Source organism: Haliaeetus albicilla, chromosome 26 (assembly GCF_947461875.1).
Source record: "Haliaeetus albicilla chromosome 26, bHalAlb1.1, whole genome shotgun sequence".
Taxonomy (NCBI): Eukaryota; Metazoa; Chordata; class Aves; order Accipitriformes; family Accipitridae; genus Haliaeetus; species Haliaeetus albicilla.
This window is the reverse complement of record NC_091508.1, coordinates 6,182,218-6,197,208: the sequence shown is the minus strand read 5'-3', so window position 1 is coordinate 6,197,208 and position 14,991 is coordinate 6,182,218. Positions and strand designations below refer to the sequence as shown.

At 49.7% G+C, this 14,991-nt stretch overlaps 2 protein-coding genes across 2 annotated transcripts; both read left to right on the top strand.

Annotated features, from left to right (window-relative positions):
* Positions 1 to 696: 696 nt before the first annotated feature.
* On the top strand, positions 697 to 5,638 carry PROK1 (prokineticin 1). Its single transcript, XM_069770664.1, has 3 exons — positions 697 to 886; positions 2,981 to 3,106; positions 3,897 to 5,638. Exons 1-3 carry the CDS (start codon positions 815 to 817, stop codon positions 4,014 to 4,016), a joined length of 318 nt encoding a protein of 105 aa, XP_069626765.1. The 5' UTR covers positions 697 to 814; the 3' UTR covers positions 4,017 to 5,638.
* A 2,858-nt stretch (positions 5,639 to 8,496) lies between these two features.
* On the top strand, positions 8,497 to 12,290 carry LOC104325053 (embryonic pepsinogen). Its single transcript, XM_069770755.1, has 9 exons — positions 8,497 to 8,552; positions 8,877 to 9,039; positions 9,350 to 9,467; positions 9,965 to 10,083; positions 10,196 to 10,395; positions 10,845 to 10,958; positions 11,460 to 11,604; positions 11,861 to 11,959; positions 12,153 to 12,290. Exons 1-9 carry the CDS (start codon positions 8,497 to 8,499, stop codon positions 12,288 to 12,290), a joined length of 1,152 nt encoding a protein of 383 aa, XP_069626856.1.
* The last annotated feature ends 2,701 nt before the right edge of the window (positions 12,291 to 14,991 follow it).

Here is a 14,991-nt window from a genome sequence, read left to right as displayed (position 1 = left end):
TTCTTGCTCCTCTCTCACCTGATGGATGTGACCGTCGGGGCTGGTGGGTGTTTTCGTCAGGCCCCCCATCCCTGAGTGCGTTGGGATGTTGTCCCTTGCATCTTCCCAGGATGTACAAATTAAAAAAGAAGCCGACAACTCCAGCTTTTCCTGCTTTTTTAACCACTTTAGCAATCCCTGGTCTTATTCCCTCGTGCTCCCAGGAGATGCACCAAATGCAATCTGAGGTATGGGGGATATACTTCAAACCATAAATCAACATAGTTACACATTCTATTCAGATTCAAACACACCCTCATTACTGAAAAAGATATTATTCCCTCTCTGCCGCCTTTTATTCTCACAAATAAATGCAGCCGAGTCTTTACAGGATATTTATCACAGAGCCACATTATTACACATTGTCTTCTTATGAGTCAAGAAGTAGCAGGCTAACTTTATTCTTGTGTTTTCTTTTAGCTAAATAATCACAAATTCTTAATTCAATTCTTAAGTACACCTGTCAGGGATAAATATGGATATAGAGGTGTACTTGGAAAATCCAGCTGTGTTATCTTAGCTGAAAAATAACCCTGGGATGTGGGTGCGGGTGGGAGAGGTGGTTGGGGTTTTTTTCCCTTCCTCGGTGGTTTATTAATATTTCTTTTATACCATTAGAGATTCAGGTCTCATCTGCTTATTCTGAGATCATCAGGGGACAAAAAAAAAAAAAAAAGCCCACGGTGGCGGAGCTGGAAGGGGTTATATAGGGTGGGAGGCGCGGGGCTGCTGCAGACCTCATCGGCAAAGGGGAGACGGCTCCTGCCCCAGCACCATGGGCCGGCTCCTGCAAACTCTCTGCTTGCTCCTGCTCATCACCTCCTGCCCCTGCGCTGTCATCACCGGGGTAAGTGTCAGTCCCATACCCAACCTGGGAGGTTTTTATTATTTTTATTATTATTATTATTATTATTATTATTATTATTATTACTTTGGGAAATAAGGCAGGAATCAGTGACTTTTGCTGTTTGCTTTGGGGGGGTGTCCCAATTTATTAGTCATTTTTCTGACGCGGGGATGCTGTTCCCACAGCCAGCCCCAGCCCACATGAGTGTAAAGTCATGCTGGTGAGCTGCTCTTTCTGCTTCTCTTCTCAGCACCGTGTCAGACCTGGCATGCAGGGATATGGGGGATTTTAGGAAGTTTTCCAGCAGGGAAAAAATAATATATCTTTATGAGCATCCCCCAGAGCATGTTCCCAATTGGGACAAGGGCTCGAGCACCCCAGTTTGTCTTTCTCCCTCCCAAATTAAGAGAAATTATTAAAAGAGGGGGGAAAATGTGGGGATGCAAAGGAGAGGTATGATGCTTACCCTGCTGTTAATGGGCTTTTGGGGCTCAGCATGTCCAAGAGCTTGGTGCTGAGCTGGACCAAGGGTGATGCTAAAAGCAAGAGGAGCAATGAGTTTTGGGGACAGAATCCAGGCTTTTGTGGTGCTTCAGGAGTCAAGATGCTGGCTTCAGCAAAGCCGGGCTTGGCTGACACACCCCCCCCCTCCCCTTTTCCCCCTGGCAACGAAAAATCTTCTGTTTAAAACCAAGACAAAGTGTTTGCATCCTGGGTGCCTCTCTGCCGCCTGGCTTTTCCCAGCCAATGGGAATTTTGTAGTTGGCTTCGTCTGGCTCTTGGCTTCTCTTTTCCCAGACGCCCCTTACAGTCAGACCTATTTCTTTCAAGACTCTGATGTTTTCAGCTGGATCTCCCCTACCCTTACATAGATCAGGGAGGGAGCCACCTCCATCCAGTGCCAAATAGACCCAGCAACTCTTGAAATTATTCCCAGGGCTTAAATGACTCATTTTGAATAACCAGAGAAAAGAGATTGGATGTACAGCTCCCTGGTTGCCTGCAGCCCCCATCTGCCTCCCCAGAGTTTGCAGGAGAGGGTCCATCATTGCTGAGATCTGATTTTTAACAGTATTTGGGTCTTACAAGGTGCTTTGGATGCTTGAGAAGAATCAGGTTCCCTTCACGAAAGGGAAGACTCTGCAAAATCCCCTTATTGCCCCCCTGCGAGAGAGCTGCACCCCAAAATTATGCTCTATCTGTTGCCCTCATGTTTTTTTTTTCTCCAGTTGCAATTTTGACACCTCTTCATCTGTACAAGCTATGGGCTTGTGGCTGGGAGCTCCTGGGAGAGAGGTGCCCCAAGGAGGGGGGATCCCAGGGGGGTTTGGGGTGAGCTCCATCAGTGCTTCTTGTGCTACCAACCTGACGTCAGGAAAATGGATCAGAGAAGGGATCAGGGGCGCAATGAGCTGCTCTAGTGATGGCCAACACAGCCTGGGGGGCAAAATGGGACCTGCTTGATGCTCCAGGTGCCCCGTCCAGCTCTTCTCAACATCCGCAGGGGCTTCCAGGTGTGGTGGTGAGCTGGCACAGCATCTGCATCTGGGCCTCCGTTTCCTCATCCCGGTGGGGAGAGGTGACAGTTTTTTCCATTTTACATCTGCCTTGGGTGGGAGCGGCTGAGTTGTTGGCATTACTCTGCTCCCTTCTAATAAAAAAAGCACTGGGCATTTGCATTATTTAGTAGGTTTTACGGGCTCAGACGGGTGATGCACGTGCATGCCGGAGGATCCGGACAGTGAGTTTATCCCCTGATGCTGCTGCTCTGACTTGGCACCGATGCTGCTTTTAAGTTGGGCAGCTGCAAACTTTTCCTCTGTTCCTCCCATCACTGCGTGCGCGAGAGATTTCCCCCTTCATCCTGCAAACCCCAGCACCCGCAATCCAAGCTGTGCCTTTCCCCAAAACCTCCCCAGCTTAACCCAAAATGGGAGACCTAGGACCAACAAGCCCCTCTCCCTTAAATCCCCATTCAGGGGTTACACCCAGCAGCTCGGCGTGGGCTGATTTCTCCACTGGGCTCCTCCAGAAGAGGGGTAGCGATGCTTTCCCACGCCGATCCCACCAACCCACCATCATCCCTGTCCCCAGGCCTGCGAACGGGACCCGCAGTGTGGCACCGGGACCTGCTGTGCCGTCAGCCTTTGGCTGCGGGGGCTGCGGATGTGCACCCCCCTGGGGCAGGAGGGGGACGAGTGCCACCCCTTCAGTCACAAGGTACCGGCGTGGGGATGCCCAGTGGGGCTGGGAGGGGGGACAAGGACCGGGCAAAGGGCACCCAGCTCCTCGCGTGGGAGAAAAGTTCCATTAAAGCCCTGAGATGGAGAAGGGGGTCAGCACTGGGGGGGGGGGGCGGGGGGGCTGGGTTAGATTTGGGATAAGGCTCCGGGCAGCATCGTGGTTATCCCTGAGCTGTCACAGTGCAGCTGGTTTCAGCCTCTAAAGTATTTTGAGCAATGCCCTGCCTGTCCAAGCCACCCTAAATCCATGGGTTGCCCCATGGGTGCTGCGGACTTTGACTCAGAGCTGGGACCGAGCCACCCGGCCCATTCATTTAAAGAAAAGCGCACACCACGCTGCTCCAAATTGAGTCATAAATGCTCTGCCAAGCGAGGAGAAGCTGAGTTAATGCCGCAGAGCCGCCCCAGCGCCGTGATTTCTGTCCGATAAGAAACCCCAGCGCACTGGGATTAGCCCAAAGCGCAACGCTGCTGCAATCCCTCCTCCGTGAGGATTTAGCAGGAGCATCCCGGCCTCGGGGGGAGCATCCCACTCCGCACTCCTATATTGATTTTGCATGGTGGGGGCAAGATTTAATGATGCTGCGCCTTCTGCTCGCACGAGGAAGGAGCAAAGGGCTTCAGAGGGATCAAAAATTAATTTCAGGCATATCCCCATTAAACCTCTGAGCAGAGCCAGAGATTTTCTCAGGGTTTTGATCCCATTTGATAATGTTTTGGTTGCGGCAGAGCCCCGACACCCTCGTCTCTCCCGTATTTCTCCGCAGGTCCCTTTCTTTGGGAAGCGCCAGCACCACACCTGCCCCTGTTTACCCAACTTCATATGCTCCAGGTTCCTCGATGGCCGCTACCGCTGCTCCATCAACTTCAAGAATATTGATTTTTAGGGTGATGCTCCTGCTTCTCCATCTGTGAGCCACCAGCACCCATTTCTTGCCATCTCCCATGGCCATTGGTTGCCCACATAGTGCCAGGCAACCTTAAAAGTGCTTTTCCAAGGTAGACAGTGTTGTTATAAGCTATATGTTATATGGGGAAACTGAGGCACAGTCAGGCCAAGCTGCTCTGACATGTGGCTGAGCAAAGGTCTGCCCCAGCCCAGAGCAGGACCCGGCTCCAGCATCCTCTGCAGAGGAGTGGATTGAAGGATAGTGTGTGTGTGAAATCTCTGTGGCCTCAAAAATCACTTTCACAAGATGCTGTCAGCTAGCTTTCACCTCCCTCCTTTATTTTATACAGTAAAAATCAAGGGTGATGCAATTTGTGGAGAGTAAAAGTAGATGCCGAGCACCCAGCAGCCAAGAGCTTCCTCCCGTGGTTTTTATCCTGGCGCATGATAAAATTTGGGACGTGAAGCTGAGCAGCATCATTTCATCTGCCAAAGCGTCTGCAAGGCTGAGCCCAGTGGCAAAGGTGGTGGTGGAGACCTGACTTTAACTATTTTTATACTTTTCAGTCGTGCACTAGGAAAGACAAAAATCAGAGGGGCAGAAACTTCCTTTTGCAGGGAATTTTAGCATTTTCCCTGCAATTCCTACTGGATAAACCATTTCTGTAATGATAATTCCCGTTGTGATATTGCCCAATCATGTATTATCAGCTGATTTTTTTTCCTGGAAGCAGGTCTTCAAGCTGGTGATGGATGGTCTAATCTAGCCAGCAATTAAAAGAAATCACTATCCAGTAGCTGTGGGGAATTACGGAATGGGTTTCCCCAAAGTTCAAGCAATGCAATGTGTTTGGCAGAGGCTGAAGCAGGGCTGGCTGGAGCCGTGTCGTGCCAGAGGTGGGTCTTTGGGATGTAGGAAAATGTTTTCCAGCCTCAGCATCTGCCTGAGGTTCAGGCACTGTGCAAGGTTTGGGAGCCTCTCTTTATGTCAGTTGAATTTGAGAGGAGAATGGGATATTAAAGTTAATTAAATGCACTAAAAGTTCCCTCAGACACATGCTTTCAGTTCCCCTCTTAAAAACCTATTGCGGAAAAATCGTGTATCACTTGAGCTTCTCTCCTGCTTCCTTACAGGAACTCCCGGCAATAATAAATAAAGAGAAATAAAGAAAAGAAATAAAAAAAGAATATTCAGCATTTATAGCAAAAATAATAACCCTGATTGGTTTCCTTTCAAGCAGAAGCAAGGCAAAGCTTATTTTGGGGGTTTGAATGCACTCGTGTGCAGAGCTGCTCCTGGAAAGCCCTTGAGCTTCGGCACCGGGAGCTGTGGCACTCTCCTGTGCTCTGGGCCCTCCCCGTTTGGTGGGGTTTTGTGGGTTTTGGAGGATTTCGGTACTATAGCAGCAACTGTTTCTACTTCTAAAGACCCCAACGGGCACGACCTTTAAGGCTGTGGCAGACGCTGTGTTATCATGGAGAGTAAAGTAATTCAGATTTGGCATTTGATGCTTCCCTGCACTTGTTTCTCCCCCAACAAAATATTGTACATTTGGTGAAAATAAAACACTGCAATGACTGGGTTGATTTTATTTAGGTTTTTTTTTTTTAACACATCAGAAGTTTTGCTTTTTATTTACAAAAGAACAGTCCTGTGGTGGGGATGCTGCATCTTCCCAGGCAGGTGCATTGATGATACCCATCGCTTGGCACTGGGGACCATGGCAGAAGGGCTCGGGGGACACCATGGGTTGCCATATAGAAAGGAGTCCCATACCAATACAGAGAGGGGAAAAAGCAAAAAAGTGCAATGTTTCATAACAGTATTAAAAAATATGTAATTTCATGGTTTGGGTTTCTTTTATTAAGCTGCCTGGCTTTATTAGCTGCTTCTAGCTTTCCCACAAGCTTGGAAATGTGCAGAAAGGGCTGGGATTTTTTTTTTTTTTACTTAATTTTTAGACATCTCCCAGTGGAAAATATTGCAAATTATTTTCTCCCAGCAGAAAAAACAACAACAAAAAGAAATAAAGCAACTGAACAGCTTCTTACCATCCCCAATTCCCATTCTGGGGGGACTCCCCAGAGCCTGGGGCAGCACTGCCTGGTGGGAATTGCCAGTCTCCCAGTGGCTTTAAACTGCAGGAGGTGACAGTTTAGTGGGAAATCACTTGATTTTGGCATAGATTTATAGAGGGACACCAAGATTGTAAGAGCAAGCTCTCCTTCTTGATTTAAAATTGTAAATTGAAGAAGTCATGAGTAGTCCGGATTAGGGATGTGCAGCCTGAGTGGGTCTCTGCCCTCGCTCCCCTCTCCCTTGTCCTCACTGGGGATGTGTCCCTGCATGGTTTTACCTGCACTTTAGCAGAAAAAACACTTTTAGCTGCTTTCAAAGTGCATTTAAGAGAGTAAAACCAAGCAACTCTCCTCCCCCCCGCCCCAAACCTCCATGCAGGACAAAGTAGCAAAGCAAAAGCTCATGTCCTTCTGCGGGGATGGGGGAAAAGTCAACACAACCTCAAAATCAGGAGCATCGGGGACTGTTTGCTCCCCGTGAGCTACTTTCCCCCCCCAGCGCCGTGCCAAGTGCCCCTCTGTCCTCCCGCACGTGCGTTTCCCCACTCGCTGTTCCATGTTCCAGCTCCAAGGTGACCCGTGCCCGACTGCACAGGCCAGTGTGGGCTGGGACCCAGCCAGGACACGGCTGAGGTGTCACATCTCGGTGATGCTCCCGGGCCTGAATATAATCTAAAATAATTGATGTGCATGGTTTCCAAACAGCATCATGCAATTTCCCCCCGCTAAAATATACATCAAACCCATCCCCACTTTTACACCAAATATAAATTATTGTTCCCACCCCACATTTCTCTCTACAGCAACTTGCAGTGCTCCCATCTTGAACAGAGACAGCAGCCTTTGAAAAGCTGCTTAGCTAATGGCAGGGTTAAGACTGGACCTTGTGAGCTTTATATATTTATATTATATTAAAAATATATATATAATATACAATTCATATTATTTTTTGTTATTTATTGTTATAGCACACATAATATATCATATATAATAGATCATATATACTAATATTATAACAATAATATCATTACTATTTTACCTTTATTATCTATTATTTATTTTTATTTTATTTATTTATTTATTTATTTAGGCTTGGAGAGAGGTTTTTGGTCCCAAGGGGTTTCTGCACTTCATCCCGATGGCTTTGAACTCATGTGTGAGAGCAAACCGGGATGCGCCTCGTTGCTTTTTTGGCCTCCATAACCTAGCCCCAGCCCTTTCACACTCCTGTCCAAACCAACCAGAAAATGTCAACTTCTTCCCTTCCCTCTGCTGAAAAAAAATGATGATTAATTTCTACTTTACTCCATTACAAGAACTGGCCCCATCGCAGAAACCCACCTCCCCCCCCCACAGTGGAGGGGACTGTGCCGGCAGCGCGGGGATGGAGTGGCTCTGCCTGCAGCATCGTTTCTAAATAGTGGCAAGGCTGATAGGAAATTCAAACAATAAATTAAAAAAAAAAAGGGTCTATCGACTTTTCCACACTGTCATCAGAGAAACGCAATCTCCTGCCAAGACACCAGCAGCTGCCACCAAATTTCGGGGGTAGTGGCTTGGGACATGCTGCTCAAATAAAAGCAGCCCCGAGCAGATACCAGGATCCTTATCCCGCATCTCTTGACATCGCCCCATGTCCTTCGCCCGCCACGTCCCTTGCTCTCTCCTCTTTGCAAACTGCAAAAGGCGAGCTGATGCCTGGAGCCATTATCGCTGTGGGCGATACCGAGGCACTCGTTAAGAGTTTTAATCCTGTTCTAATGGTCCCCGTATCGCTGGGCAAACCACGCTGAGAGGGGTCAGTGTGCTGCAGGGTCACCTTTCCCGCAGCCTGTTTGCATCCTGCTGGACTAATTGGTTTTTGCAGATAACGGCGGGCACCAGAGTGTCAAAATGTGCGTATACCCCACGCGCCCACCTCCCCGGGGTGTACACACACGTCAGCACCCAGTGGGGCCCCGTTCCCCATCCCAACTGGGGAGAGACACCCATAAAGGGGGGGGGGGGGGGGAGGGGCACTGCTCCTTGCAATGGCTTTGGATGCCAAAATGCCAAAATGAAAAGTCAAAATGATGCTCACAAACAGGCAGTGTCTGGTCATGATGGATTTGGGGTGCTAAAGGATGGAGGGTTTGGAGGGGGGATACAGGGGAAAGCACGGGGTCTGCAGTAGGGTATTATGGTCTGCACGCTGTGATCGTCCCCTCACCTTGCCAGGTGACGTATTGATATTAGCCGATGTTTGCCATGTCCTTCGGTCCCTGGGTGTCACCTCCCTTGGCTGCGTGCCCACTGGGGGGGACACAGCACAGTGGCGGCCCTGGCAGCTCTTGGCACCGCAGGTGGGTGCGCAGGGGCTATATAAACCGTCAGGCGTTTGCCCTGGCAGACCCGGCATGATGCGGTTCCTCGTGTTTCTCTGCGCTGCCTCTGTCCTCTCCCAGGGCATCACCAGGTAAGTCACCGCAGCATCACTCTTACGGGCCACTCGATTCAAGGTGAAGGGGGAAAATGAGCACTCAGAGCTTTTTAATGGCTTTGAGGTCTGAGAAAGCTGCTCCAGGGGTGCAGAGGAGGTGGAGGGGCCTGGGGGGCGGGGGGGCCTGGTTTTCTAGACCTGCTTTGGTGTTTTGCAGAAATCCTCCTGACTCAGTGTTTTGGGGGAGTCTGCTCTGCTTCTGCTGTTAGATCAGCACAAATATTGAAGGTGTCAAACGTTGCCTGCAGGAGCGGCAGGCAGCTAAATCCTAACTTATTTCTTCCTTGGTGCTTGTGCCAGGCTGCCCTTGGAAAGGGGGAAGAAGCTGAGGGAGGTCCTCAGGGAGAAGGGTTTGCTGCACCACTTCTTCCAGCATCACCACTACGACATCGGCACCAAATTCCCACATGCTTTTCCCAACGGGACTGAAGTGGCCACTGAACCCCTGCTGAACACCCTCGACGTGAGTGTTGGCTTTGTCCCCCAACGGTGCAGCCCTGGCGTGGTTTGTGGGACACCCATCCCCACGTCTGTTCTGTGCATGGACCAAACCCCATTCCTTTTACCCCAAAGCCTTCAGCTCACATCCTTTGCCCCTTCCTGCCCACGCTGGTGGCCTTGGATGGATCCAGGACACTGAAATGTCCTTCACAGCATCTCTGCTAGAGGCAGGGTGTCCCCATGAAAAGGGGACCACGCAGGCTGAAAGCCTGGGGAAGCTCCAGGTCTGGTTTCATGCCTTAAAAGCAATCTTTGCTCCTGCTGCTTCACAGATGGAGTACTACGGGACCATCTCCATCGGCACCCCGCCACAGGACTTCACCGTGGTCTTTGATACTGGCTCCTCCAACCTCTGGGTTCCCTCCATCTCCTGCACCAGCCTGGCTTGCCGTAAGTAGGCAAAGGAGCAGGCAGGGCTCCCTGTTTTGGCAGAGCTGGGTCCAGCAGCATGTCCTGGGCTTATAACTGCACAATGGAGCCCAAAGATTGGGGTGACATTGCCAGGGAACCAGGGGCCACCTAGCCAGTGCAACAAGCAGACCCCATGGTGCTGGGTCCATAGCATCTGTAAAATGCCCCGGAGAGATGAGTATTTGGGGTGTAGGACCTACTCAGTGCTGTACTCCACAGGGTGATGTGCTTAGTGCTCAGTGCCTCAGTTTCCCCATCTCTCCAAAGAGGTGATGGGATTTCCTGTGCATCCCTGGTTGCTGGAGGAGAGGCAGGGATGTACAGCAAATGCTCACAGCTAAATTGTTCCTGAAAGCGGGGTAATAAATGGCAGGTCTATCTAAACTGCAGTTCAGCAGGGTTCCTCCTCCCACACTTCCCTTATGGCTCAGCCTTGCCGAAAGTCTTAATTTCTGATTTTCCTACTTACCTTCTAGAAAACCACCAGATGTTTAACCCATCACAGTCCTCCACCTACAAAAGCACAGGGCAAAACTTGTCTATTCAGTATGGCACTGGCAACATGGAGGGCATCGTGGGCTCTGACACCGTCACCGTGAGTGTCACGATGACATTTCCAGTGGGAGGTCCTTTGTGCCTTCTCCACCTGATTAACATCAATATTGCAGTGCCTGATCCAGATCTTACGGCATGCTCCCTGTCCCTAGGTTGCATCGCTGGTGGACACCAACCAGCTCTTCGGCTTGAGCACCACTGAGCCCGGCCAATTCTTTGTCCATGTCAAATTTGATGGGGTCCTGGGCTTGGGCTACCCAAATCTGGCTGCTGATGGCATCACACCGGTGTTTGATAACTTGGTGAATGAGAGCTTGCTGGAGGAGAACCTCTTTTCAGTCTATCTGTCCCGGTAAGCCATGTGGGTCTCAAGGGCTGGAGAAGGTAGCAGAAGCAGCTTATGCTGATCATTGCATTTGCTGGTGGCTCCAGCTCCTCCACTGTCACTGCTGCCATCCAGTTGTCTCTGTGTCATGACATGCAAAGGCTGGGGGGCTCATAGCAGGTGGCCACCAGACTCACTGGGGAGCTTATGGCTTGCAGGGAAACCTCTCTAGTTTCCAGGCACATGCTTCCACCATGGCTCCCTTTTGCCCTTTTTTCTGGGTCCAAAGGACCTGGCACACACTGCTGTTGTACCACTGCCTTGCTGATGCTCTATAATGAGGAGGGGAGCGGATGCGACTGTGGCATCGCAAGCAGCATCTCACCCCACAGGACACACAGCCCTGTTGTTTTAAGCTACCTGCACTGAAGCCACATGGCAAACCCTCCACTGTTTTTCTTCTCTGCAACATCCAGAGAGACAACAGGGAGTGTGGTCATCTTTGGGGGAATAGATGAGTCTTATTTCACCGGCTCCATCAACTGGATCTTCGTCTCTTACCAAGGCTACTGGCAGATCTCCATGGACAGGTAACAAAACAGCTCTGCTGGTCTATGTTCATTTCTAACCATCATTTCTAAAGAGACCTTGGACCCATCAACAACAGAGGCTTTCCACTGGCATCTAACACCCCACGGCTGTGGGATGCAGAAGGTTAAGGCCAAAATCCATAGTACTTTGGTAACTGCCACCCAAAATAGGAATGCTTTGTGCCTTGGACACAGCCTAGTTCTCTGTACAAAGCCTGTGCTATTGGGGACGTCTCTGGTGATGAGTAGAGCAAAATTATGCTACAAAAACTACTTTGTTGGGCTTGGTTGGGTCCCAACTGCTGGGTTGTGTTCAGTGCTTCAGTGCCTATGTGTGCAATAGGGGCTGTGATACCTGCTGGCATTGCAAACTCCAAGAAGCAAAAGGCTCAAGGGCAGCACTTTGGGTTACCCTGCTTTAACTCTTATAAAAGAAGTTTGAAAACATCACTAAGACCTGGCTGGTTATTTAGCAGCCCTGTGTTTGTTTGTCCCCCCCAGCATCATCGTGAACAGCCAGGAGATTGCATGCAGTGGTGGCTGCCAAGCCATCGTTGACACTGGCACTTCCCTTGTGGCTGGGCCACCCTCCGGCATTAGTAACATCCAGAGTGCAGTTGGGGCCAGGCAGGACACGTATGGAGAGGTAAGAGCACCCACGGCTTGCTCTGCTTGCCCTGGAGGCAGCCTGGCACTGCCGAGCCCAGCGCCCAGTCTGCTTCCACACACAGGGAAATTGCATCTCTGCTCATGGCAAACCAGCCCTGCTCCTCTGATACCTCCAACAGAGATCACCATGAGACACTCCTAGTCGCTAGTTTATACTGGTGAAATCAAAACCCTTCACTCCTCACCCTGTGAACATGTTGTTTCTCACCTAAGAGCCTCTTTGCTCTCTGCAGTACATCGTGAACTGCAGCTCCATTTCCACCATGCCTGATGTCATCTTTGTCATCGATGGGGTTCAGTATCCTGTGTCTGCCTTGGCTTACATTGAGCAGGTAAGGGGGAACCAGGTGGTCCTGGTTTCAGGAGCCTCTCTCAGTCCTTCTACTTTCTCCACTGGCTCTGGTCACTTTGGCTTCTCCCATTCCCATGGGAGACAGGGGATGGATGGCCATGGGCCTCCAGAGCAATGCAAGCAAAAATACTAGCCCACATTTCCCCCATTTGCGTTTTCTTGCTCAAATGCAGAATGACCAAGGACCTTGCATCAGCAGCTTCCAGAATACCTCTGGGGACCTCTGGATCTTGGGAGATGTCTTCATCAGGGTGTACTACAGCATCTTTGACCGGGCCAACAACCGCGTTGGACTGGCCAAGGCTATTTAGATCCACCACAATGCCAGCGGTGCTGTAGTTTCATCGCGCAACCAGACCATAACCATGTTTTTTGGCGTGGCAAGAGATCCCCAAGGAATCTCTCACTCACACACAAATAAAGTGTTGATGGTTCAGAGTTGGTGGCTGCACATTTATTTGTGATAAAATGGCAGGAATTAGGAAGAAGCTGTCATACATTTGCTGCTTCATGGAGGCTAAGGAGCATTTGGTCAACACAGTGTTGACTAAGGCCTTTGGGAGCTGTGGTCATAGCCTGCAGGGGCTGAGGGGTGGGTCCCTAGGAAGTCAAGATTGACTCTTTTATTGGAGCTACATCAAATGAGTGATGCTGGAAACCCCAAATTTCCATCCAGGCAGGATGAACTCACCATCCCAGACACAGCCTGTCTCAGAGCAGATCCCTGCAGACCCACAATCATGTACCACCAGCAGCTCACCTGGTAGGTCCCCCATCCCTGGGCTCAAGGTTTGCCCCCGTGTTCCCTACATGATGTCTGATAGCGCAAAGACATCTCAGGGCAGTGACGCCCCCAGGAGGATGTGGCTTGGCTGGACATTTCTCTTGGACTGCCGGCCCAAGAAAGCAGGGCAGGAGATGGCTCTGACCAGATGCGTGCCCTCCCATTGTGAGGCTTTTACAAAAGCACATTGACAGCTACGCATGTGTAGAGGTGATGTCTTATTTCAGTTTCCATAGTTTAGAACAATCCAGTTACACTTAGTTGTTTCCCCATAAAGAATCTCAATTAAATGCCCCTTTCCCAATAAGGAACCAGTCTGTGCTATGAGATGGTCACTAAGACCCTAGAAACACCAGCTAGTCCTCAATTACAGTCTTTATGAATGTGCAAAAAGCCCACCAAAACATAATATATTTTTTTTATGATCATTTTCCCTTATAATAGTCAGGATGGTTCCTTCTCTAATTTTGTTTCACTCCTCTAAAGTAACAGTTCCCATTTTTGAAAAGGAAATTACCTCCATCCATATAAAATCCTATTAAAAATGGAGGCTGCCTCCTTCCTCCCGAGCAGCTGCAGTGAAAGCTCTCAGCAGGTGGCCGGGAGAGAGATCCCAGAGTCCCTGCATTTGCATTATTTATTGATAAATGAGGCTTCATCACTGATGGGGCCCAGCAATTTCTTACCCGATGGGAACAGGGATGCAGAAGGAGAGATCCAGGAGACTGGGATTGGAAATTAATTTTTCTCTCCTCTCACCATGCAAAAGTTGCCCTTTCCTTGAGCTGATTATAAAGGAGTATATGATGTGGGGTGATGGAAAGTGATTTATTCCCACCCAGCTCCCTGAGCTCACACAGCCCTGGGTCACTCAGCCCCAGCGGGTGGGAATCCCTTGTGCCCAAGAGAGACCCAAGCCCAGATTTTGGGCAGACGGGACTTTATCTTGGCTCCATTACAGGAATTTTCTCATTGTTATGAGCAACAAGAAATGAGTGTGATGCAGTGGGAACCATGGCTCCGAGGATCAGCAACCCATGGGCCAGCCCCTGCCAGGATGGACAAGACCCAGCAGGAGCACCCAAGGGCCGTAGCTGTGCTCTTGGTGAGTAGGATGGGAGAGGGAAGCCATGTCCTTGTCCTAGGCAGGACCAACAGCGCAAACACTGTACCAGGAGGCAGCTTCTAAACCCTCCTGGCATGGCTATTCTGCACTGGTGCCAAGAGTCCCAGGCAAATGCCACCCTGCAATGGCCTTCCTCCATGAGACCATCCCCCATGGCCAAAGCCGTCCCTTCCCACATCTGTGTTCACACATGCAATAAAGAAACAAACCAGCTAAAAGCTTCCAAGCATGAATTAGAGAGGGAGAAACACATCTGGACTATCTATGTCCAGGGAAATGTCTATCCTGGAGTGCCATCTTGTGGCTGTGGTGCCAAAACTGTACTCCTGTGCATTGGGGAAGCGCAGAAATACCTGTCTGGTCGCAAAAGGATGCTCCAGAGCTTGCTTGGAAATTTCAGCTCAAAGGAGGAGGGACATGCTTCTAGCTGACAAATATTTCACACATGGCCACAGGTTCCAACTTGCTCCAGGGATAAAAAGCAGCCAGGACATTTTTCTGATAAAGCCAAGAGGTTTCTTGTCTTCTTTATAGCTTTTTTGTAGTGGTACAAAATTTCAAGTGGGAATTCAGCCTGTGTGCTAGAGGACATGACAGATTGGCTCATTAGGGCTCGACTCAAGAATAGTACAGTTAATAAGAGCCTTTTATGGATTTCATTGAGCTTTGGGCCTGTATTTGGGAAGACACTAAGCTGCAAATTGTGCAGGAAAATGGATTTGCTGGCAGGTATTTATCAAGCACCAGCTGAGGGTTGACACTTCGTATTCATAGCCTGGTTTTCCTCCTCTTCACTTCAGGATAAATTGGAAATAAGCTAATGTGTCTGGAGAGGCTTAATGCCTCTGACCCCATCCTCACAGTATAAATCAAGGATCCCCCTTGGACCTGGCCTCCTGCAATGGACAGTGTAAGCCAAAGTACTGGGGAAACCCCTGCAAAGTTTGTCCTCAGCTCACAGATCTGCAGATCTATTAGGTCCCATGTCTCAACCCCCCCACCTGATGATTCCCAGTTGGGGACCAGCTCCTGTGGAACAGCACAAAGCCAAGAACAAAAGGTTGAGTCCAAATAAACAACATTTTCTGCATGCCAGACATTG

Coding starts and splice junctions, on each gene's coding strand:
- PROK1 (XM_069770664.1), top strand. CDS start 815: ATGGGCCGGCTCCTGCAAACTCTCTGCTTGCTCCTGCTCATCACCTCC. Junction 887..2,980: donor CCTGCGCTGTCATCACCGGG/GTAAGTGTCAGT, acceptor CCCTGTCCCCAG/GCCTGCGAACGGGACCCGCA. Junction 3,107..3,896: donor GCCACCCCTTCAGTCACAAG/GTACCGGCGTGG, acceptor ATTTCTCCGCAG/GTCCCTTTCTTTGGGAAGCG.
- LOC104325053 (XM_069770755.1), top strand. CDS start 8,497: ATGCGGTTCCTCGTGTTTCTCTGCGCTGCCTCTGTCCTCTCCCAGGGC. Junction 9,040..9,349: donor CCCTGCTGAACACCCTCGAC/GTGAGTGTTGGC, acceptor GCTGCTTCACAG/ATGGAGTACTACGGGACCAT. Junction 9,468..9,964: donor CTGCACCAGCCTGGCTTGCC/GTAAGTAGGCAA, acceptor CTTACCTTCTAG/AAAACCACCAGATGTTTAAC.